Genomic DNA, 8,399 nt, shown 5'->3' with positions numbered 1-8,399 from the left:
ATGTACCAGGTGATAGTGATCGTCTTCTCCGTCACTCCGAGAATCTTCATGAACTCACGCAGCCGAAGTTCCTTCTCCTGGATAAACACGACTAGAATCCGCGAGATCGTGAACAGATACGCCAGCACGAAGATCACGGAGAACACATCAGACACGCTGTCGTAGAATGACGAACTCGCGAAGCTGTCGACGGGGAACGGGGCCACCGTGGAGCCCAAGTACGACTGCGGGGCTTGACGTAATGGCGTGAGCAGCTGTTCTCTCGTAGCGTTCGACATGCTTGACAAGGCACTCGAGAAGGATACATTGCCAGAGGTGAAGACCGATTTAAGAACTTCTTTGATCAGCCCGTCGTCGTTCAGGACATTCAGCAACGTGGTGTCCAGCTCTGTTGAAGCTGGTGCAGTCGTTTGCGGCCGCTGGCAAACACCAGTGGTCGATTCGTTGGCTGAAAACCACCTCGGCATGCATGACACGAAGCGCGTCACAAGCGTCTCCAACGTCATGAATCCTGTCACTGTGTACCGCGAGTAGTAGTCGACGTCGATGTCAGTCTGGAAAATATCTACATCTAGAGTCGAACTGCTCGTAGACGGCACCCGACCGGTAGAATCGCCCGCTGTCGAGTTCAGACGCAGCGTGTACTCGATAGATTCAAAAGACCCGATCTTGTCGGTAGCTGGGATCGCATTAAACACGATGGCCGCGTAAATGCGCGGGTTGTCGACGCCTTTACCGTAGTCGTCACTTTTAACATACGTAGTAAGCGCGTCGTTCGTGTCAAAGAATTCGATACTCTCCTTGAACGACGGCACCGTTAGCATCTCACTTGACGAATTCATCAGATTCATACGCGGGTACCACATGTCCATCGTCTCGACAAAATACTTGCGCGTGAAGGTGTTATCAAGGGCGATGGCAATCTTGTACGGAGAAACCTTCTCAGCGCATGCTTCCGGCACGCGGTACTCCGAAGAAGTGTTGGATTCAACCAGCCCATTCGCGATCACACCCGTTGAGCACGTGGTTTGGGCCTCTCCCGATAGTTCCTCCAGACGAATGGCATCATTAATTGATTGCAATCCGAGGCTAAGGATTAACCCAGCCATTGACGTTTCATGCAGCGCGAACTTGGGTAGTTCAGCGTCCACCATTATCGGGCGACACCATTGGAATCCCTGGAACAGGTTGTAACTGGTTCCGATGGAGTCGTCGTTTGCAGATGCATCCGTGTCGCTCCATCCGGCCGGTACGTTCACGGTTGTCGTGAGTCCCTTCATAACGCCTAGCAGCAGGATGAAGATGGCTGGCACCATCACTTCGCTCGCTGAAGCGATCGGGTGGCGTATCTTGAGCAGCCAGTTTTTCCATAGCAGCGCACGGATGAATGCCCACGCCGTGCGTCGCTCGGAGAGATTGTGCTCGGAAGGCATCCCGGCCTTGTCTAACTGCGTCATTGAGCGTGGTCTGTCAAGCTTGAAGAAATCGTTGAACAAGTGCGATGGTTTTTAGTTGCTGTGGTGTGAATGAGAGCAAACAAAATGAAGAATGAGTGGAAGCTGAAGCAAACTGGCTGCTTTAGGAGGGCCATGTATTACATATCTGAGCTGGGAACATGTTAATTCGCTCCAGTCGCAGCCATTACTTTGTGCTTAATGTAGGTTTCATAAGCATAATCGCTCCGTTCACAGCGTTTACTGTTCGAGACTGGATTTTGTCACGCATTAAAACCATAATACTACGTGACCCCGCTGGCCGCATCAACAATGCAAAAACGTCATCGTGCCGAAAAGATTTGAATGGATATTCATTCTACTTGAGGGAGCTTTTTCAGTGAGCGGCTGGAAACAGGAATACTCCGCCACGAAGTGGTCTGTTCCTTTACGGTTACCTTTAGCTACAGAACATGCTAGGTTGCACAATTTCGTACACAGTGACTCCTCGTCACGCGATACGTCGTCACGGAGGCCCCAACGATCGTTGAATCTTGTTCGCCTCACAATGCGCTACATTGTGGGTCATCGCTAAAGCTAAATGCACATGTACTAAAGGATATTATAAAAAAATGCCTTTATTAAAACAGCCCTTGACTGGAGATAATCACTAATGGGGGAGAGAGGTCAGTCCAAAGTGGGAACCATACCGATGAATGGTAACTCACACAAGCAGTGATGACAAAGTCGTACATCGCAACTTTGTCATGATGTACATACATCGGTTGCCCTTCACGAATAGGGTGCAGTTCCAGCAATAATGATACCTTCGACAGTGAATTCGACTCTATTGAAGCGGCTGCGTGGGACCAACTAGCGAGAGCTGTGATATCATGTATTATATTTTCTAGAACAATTTATTAATATAACATTAGTTTTTCGTCAGAAATATCAGCAGATTTTATAAACTAGCCCAATTGGATATTTATTTTAGTGGGTGCTTAATTTCCAGTAAGAAAAAGCATGTTTTTATCCGGCAAAATCCAAATATTAGTGAAGGGTCCATACAAACAGCGTGGGAAATAAAAGAGTGACTACCGAGGGCATCGATACTTGTGTAACACTAATAAACTATTCAAATGCTACAGTACAGTGCACGACGAAACTGTATACACACTCGAAATTGTCGATTACTCTGCTAGTACTGGGAACTTCACATCAAACTGAATCTGTGGAACTTTGCGCAAAGAGTTTATTTGAATTTAAATTATAAGTTTTTTTTGCGTCTAGTTATCGTTGACGAAATTGTACATATCAGTGAAAAAATACACACCTTAACGAATTGACAATGCTCCGCCTCGTTCTTATTTCTGTTATAACATTTGCAAAGAGCGCAATCTTGCGGAAGAGATGTTTTCAATTTATCATATCACAGTCAACCTTTGACGAATGCATTGTTAGCACCAAACAAAAGACTCTGATTTCAGCTTTTTTTTTTAATATAATTAACGGAGTGTTCACAGAGAGTGAAACGAACACGAAACCCGCGAATAAAAAATAAAAAACTCAGATGTAGTTTAGTTGAGGTTTTCAAGAATAGAATTAAAATAGAGAATTGTATTTGAAATGCCCAGAAATATCAACCAACCATATCGCTGAAAATGCGAATACTGTCGCTTTTGGACGAATATCCACTACCATTATCCAAAGACACCAGAATCCTTATACCAAAGAACACAAATTGTGCTGGCGTACTTGCTCCACCGTTAGCAGGTATACCGTCAGCCCCGATGAAAAATTCGATAAAATAAATATCTAAGCGGTTGCTACTTGTCAAAAGACCGGCCAATCTATATCAGCTAAAGAAAATATCACCATTACCGTGCATAGGACAACCTGTCCTTGTAGTCGATGGGCAGCTTGTACTGTTCTCAGAAATTTATGTCAGAGCTAAAGTTGTAACCACAAAAACAAATCATGAAGGGTGAATACAAATGCAATAATACATCCATTATCTAATCCATCCCGTAGAATAACTTTTGATCAAGTTTAACAAATTGGCCGTGTTAAGGCGGTTGATGTGATGCACATTCACGAATTGTGTGATTTCAAACGAAATACTTCACGATACACCATACTTTTCCAAGGTCTCGACTGTGATCCTTAGAAACTAATCTTCGATGAAAACCTCTTAGAATGGACGGGCACGTGGTTCGATCTCGATAATTAAACCCATTGATTTGTTCTCATTTGACTTTTTCCTATATTCACATTGTATCGAGTTTCAAGCTAGATAGTATTTTCAACGAGCTTCATAAATAGCATGTCTACCAGTCCAGGGAATCGAATCCTATTGAGTATGATAGGAAACCACACTGTGCCCCCAAGTTTCATATCTGGGATCAGCTTTAGGCTGTGTCGCGAAGGCTCGGGGTGTTTTTTAAAGGGCTTATTAATGAGCAACGAAAGAAAAGGCAATAAACCCTGAGCTGGCTGCTGGACTAACACTGCTGGGACATGGAAGTTCGTTCAAATTCCTGAAATGAACCGAACCGGGAATCTTTGTTCTGATAAATACTCAGAACCAGTAAAGAGTAAACGAGCATACTTAGGCAGGTTCATCTGTCAGTATAGTGATGGTTATTGTATGGAATGATGCGCTAAAACAAATCATACCCGCCTAGGTATGGCGATTCCCAAAAAAATGTAAGTCGTGTGTGGACAAAGAAAGCAAGAATTTGTCGGTTTACTTAGGCGAAAATCAATCAAATGCCCTGATTTGTACTTTCAAGGAGCAGCTTCGCAGATGCTGCGGCTGCAAAGCAGGCACAGGATATGCGCCTACTCATGTGAATGGATTTTTGCTGAATTCAGAGCTTTTTCGGGAAAATCAAGATATTTCAGTACAGCTGAGCAAGACGACACGTTAACTCAGACTACTGTAGTACATACTTTCTTGTTTTCTTATTGCAAGTGACATGAGACAATACTGAGCCACGACCTACTCCGATACAAAGCTGAGCGTCCAACTAGTTTGCTAGTTCTCGTGAGCAGCCGTGTAGTTGTAGTAGACCTTGTTTTCATATTCGGAGTCGCAGAACGGGAATTCCGCATCGTTGTCACTCGGGAAGAAGAGCTCTTTGCCAGTCGTGTACGTGACGTAGCATCCGAGAACAAAGCACACGAACAGCACAATGCTGCCGGCAGCCTTCTCGTACATCGGGACTCGCGCCCAGGCCTTCATGAAGTAGAAAAGAATCGGTAAGAGAATGCAGTTCGTGGTGATACATGACGCGCCAATAAAGTCCGAGAACTCAGAGAAGTGATCCTTGAATACGATCGCCACAATCACCAAAATGATGACGACGGTGATACGAAGAGCGACGTACTTGAACACGTTCGATCCAGTGTACTCGGCAGCCTCCGCTTCTTCGTCGTCTTTGTGCACACGCTCCGAGTCAGCCACTGATACAAACGACATCTTGGAGCTCCGACGGACCGGGCGGTTGACATTGACGTTTCCGGGGTCCGACTGCTTCGACAGCATGTCGGCAGGTGTGGCAGACTCTTCGAAACCGAAGCCATTCTCGATCTCCATGTCCTTCTTCTTGTGCATGCCTAGAAGCAGACGTTCAGCGATGTAGAAGGCCGGGTTTAGGATAACCGAGAATGCGATGGTAATGTGGAGCTGCATGAACAAGTAGGCCATTACCACAACACCCCATCTCGGTTTGAAGCCCAGCGACGTCATTCCGGTGGCGCTGTCCGGGTAGATCGTGAAGAGAAGGTTGCCGGAGATCTGACAGCCCACTGCAGAATAGGCAGTGCTGGACAGGATCAAGAAGAGGCACGACACGAAGATGACGGTGATGCCTACAATACGAGGCATGCGGCTCGGGTCACTGTGCTGGCGCTGTAGATCAGGGATAATAATGCCAGCACCGTAAGCGAGCGACAAGTTTCCGAACATGTTGGCCACCTGCTCAAACTTGAGTTCCGGGAACGGCACACTCGGGTGTCCTCGCATGCCGTACATGACGACTGATACGCCGATAATGTCGGCAAGGATCGTTCCGAAGCAACCGGCAAAAGCAGCGCCCGAACCTTCCTTCAACGTAGGAACCAGACACACCGGCAGCACCATGAGTGCCATGAAAACAGTCCAGGTGTTTTGGCTCCACGCGTCCGGGAACAGACCATCAAGCAATTGGCCGCCGAGGATCAAGAAGACGCACGGGATCAGGAGACACGAGCCCATCTGAGAGATGACGCATAAGTAGCGTCCAGTCTTCCCCATACTCCACTCGCCCAGGTCACCAAAGGTGTTGACCGATCGCGGGGCAAGAAGTATGACCTTGGACATCGTGATTGAAGAGTAGGTGTTGGCAAAAGCCATGAAGGCCAAGGCAAAACATGCCAAAGTTGGGCCGGCACGAGCGAAGTTACCGGGCATACCAAGCGTTCCAATGCCGTAGATGCAGCAGAAGAGATTGAAGCACGTTTTGAAGTCTTCTAAAGTGAGAAACGGGCCCTTCGCCATGATTGACCGAGTGTTGAGAATCGAGGAGGTGAATCGAAAGCGGTGAAATGGAGAATGACAAAAAGCAACACGATCGAAAACGACGTCGAGAACATCACAGGTTCAATGTCTATGATATCGAGGATGCATATTATAAAAGCTGTTTGAGCCAGGGCCCTGTGGCTTCAACATCCACTCTGGCTCAATGAGGCGGGCACTTCTTTAGCGGTGATGCTGCACGGGCTCTACGAACACATCTTTATATCATGAGCTGGTGACAGCATCCTTCAAACATGGCAATCGACGAGAGCAATCTATGTATTTAGTCAGAACGGGTGCACTGAAAGCATGTTTAGGGAGTGAACTACCAGTAAAAAGGATTAAAGCTTAGTGCGGTAGCTGCACAGCTTTTGCTTAAACCGCCGAAAATGTACTGAACCTTCGCACAGGGAAGCTATGATCCGCTATCCTATCAACAGATCATGTGTAAACATCAGTGAAAAATGTTCAGCACCAATAAAACATGTGATAGAGGGCGAGATGGAGTCTCGATCACCAGACCCGATACACATTCATCTCGTGTGCCAGTGCTGCAGGACTGCTTTACCGCAGTACCGCTACTCTCGCGCTGTTATTGCTACGATAGTTAAGGCTATAAAGTGCTGTCCCTGAACCTGTACCCGCTGGAAGCATACGCCGAAGCGGAGCCACATGCAAAGCCCATATGCATCGCACCTGCAAAACGTCCGTATCTCTAGGATCAAGCTTCAACTTGGTGAGTTTCTGAAACGGTTCAAGATCAAAGTCAAAGACATCAGTACAGATGATCCCTTCGGTAGTAATCCCTAGAAATGGAATACTTAAGTACTCCTCAATAGCTGTAAATAAATTAGTTGACCAGTCACATACAAACCCTTTCCCTCTCACCCCTCAATTGTAAAATGGAAAACATTTGAAGACAAATATTTCTATTTTGGGGTGCTTAACTACGGAAGAAGTCATAACTGTACAGTACATCCGAAGAAATCTAGCAAAGGCTTTTGGTGCTTGTCGCCTTGCTTTTTTTCCAAGTTCTTCAAGGAGCGTGGACTACATTTCTCGCAAGCGCTCACCGATCTACCCGATACGCCAGTCGCACCTGCACGAATTAGAAACTTTGCGACCCACCTGAGATGCTCTTTAATTGCTTCTGGCTCAAGTCCTCCTCCATCCACGTACTACGCTCCATATCGTCCTCGTCCAGTTTTTCTGAGCCGTTGCCAGATCCATCTACAGCCAATTCTTGGTCACCAACTCAACAGAAATCTTCATCTGTGGGATCTTCTGCAGGAGTGTTATCGTCCGGCGGGTTCAGCAGCTCGTCCACGGACTGGGTCCATAACGTGCAGACGAGATAACATCGTCGCAAGCACAGCGGGCATTCCATCACCTTCGTCTGGATCATCGAAGACGCAATTGTAGTACTTTAAATGCCCGGTGTGCTTTGCGAAGAGGGAAGGTAAAAAACCAATCGTTTCCACATCTGGATGCGGTGCACTGTTCCAAACCAAAGGTACTCGGAACCATTTTTTTGGTACATACGTGAATAGGAATACCCTTAGACAGGAATAAATTGTGGGATCGTCTGTAAAACCTTTCCTACCTTATACTCTATAATATATATCATGTTACTCATGTCGCCTCGTCCGGCGGCGTACTTCCTCGCCTCAGTTATATATTCTATAACTGAGGCGAGGAAGTACGCCGCCTTAGAGAAGCGAAAAAATGAAAGTGCCCCCCTCGGTGCGCGCTAGCTTCCGACTGCAGATGCACGCAGGCATATCAAATTGAAATTATCCATGTGGATGTGAGTATTCTGACGTCATTGTAGCCTACGCCTAGCGTGATATCCAGATACATAAAAGTCCTGGGCTTCTTCATGAAAGCACAAATGCAGGTCTCCGCGTGTTTTGACTCCATGACTAACTGATATTGCAATGAAACATCTGGAATCAATTTTCATGTTTACCTGCTCTCCGACAATCATAACATGGTGATTTTGAGGAAACGGTGACCAGTTACTTGATACGAACGCCAAGATTGAGATATTTTCTGCATTTTCTTGTGATCTTGTTTGTTGGACAAGCAGTGAACTTTAAAAGCCCAAACTACATCTAGCCTTTGAATCGCAGACTAAAATTTAGTCCGCACTAGTTTTTTATACTTTGTGTCGCTAATAGTTTTTACTCTGCTCCACGTCCATTGCATGCAGTCATTGTTGTACGGTTGTTGACTATGGCACATCAATCACCAGTTTTTCACTGTTATTTCGTAGCCCTTGGCTATAGTATATACGCTAAATTTCAGAAATGTCCTAAAAAATTCGTACTTCTCCTGTCCGTTAAAGAATTAACCGCTCACTAAACCTGCGATAACTTCCCTTCTACAAGCTCAATGTAGTTGTAATG

At 46.1% G+C, this 8,399-nt stretch overlaps 2 protein-coding genes across 2 annotated transcripts in view; both read right to left on the bottom strand.

The window, feature by feature from the left end:
* PPTG_22440 (hypothetical protein) overlaps positions 1–1,532 on the bottom strand; it is a 5,979-nt gene extending 4,447 nt beyond the window's left edge. Inside the window, exon 1 of the mRNA XM_008903850.1 lies at positions 7–1,532. Within this exon, the coding sequence (XP_008902098.1) occupies positions 7–1,457 (1,451 nt within the window). The 5' untranslated portion in view covers positions 1,458–1,532. The remainder of the gene's footprint in view (positions 1–6) is intronic.
* Positions 1,533–4,370: 2,838 nt separating this feature from the next.
* On the bottom strand, positions 4,371–6,016 carry PPTG_08976 (hypothetical protein). Its single transcript, XM_008903732.1, has one exon. It carries the CDS (start codon positions 5,971–5,973, stop codon positions 4,471–4,473), a length of 1,503 nt encoding a protein of 500 aa, XP_008901980.1. The 5' UTR covers positions 5,974–6,016; the 3' UTR covers positions 4,371–4,470.
* Positions 6,017–8,399: the final 2,383 nt, after the last annotated feature.

Source organism: Phytophthora parasitica (assembly GCF_000247585.1).
Source record: "Phytophthora parasitica INRA-310 unplaced genomic scaffold supercont2.16, whole genome shotgun sequence".
NCBI classification, from domain to species: Eukaryota; Oomycota; class Peronosporomycetes; order Peronosporales; family Peronosporaceae; genus Phytophthora; species Phytophthora nicotianae.
The sequence above is the reverse complement of the archived record's forward strand: the minus strand, read 5'-3'. Positions and strand labels throughout refer to the sequence as shown.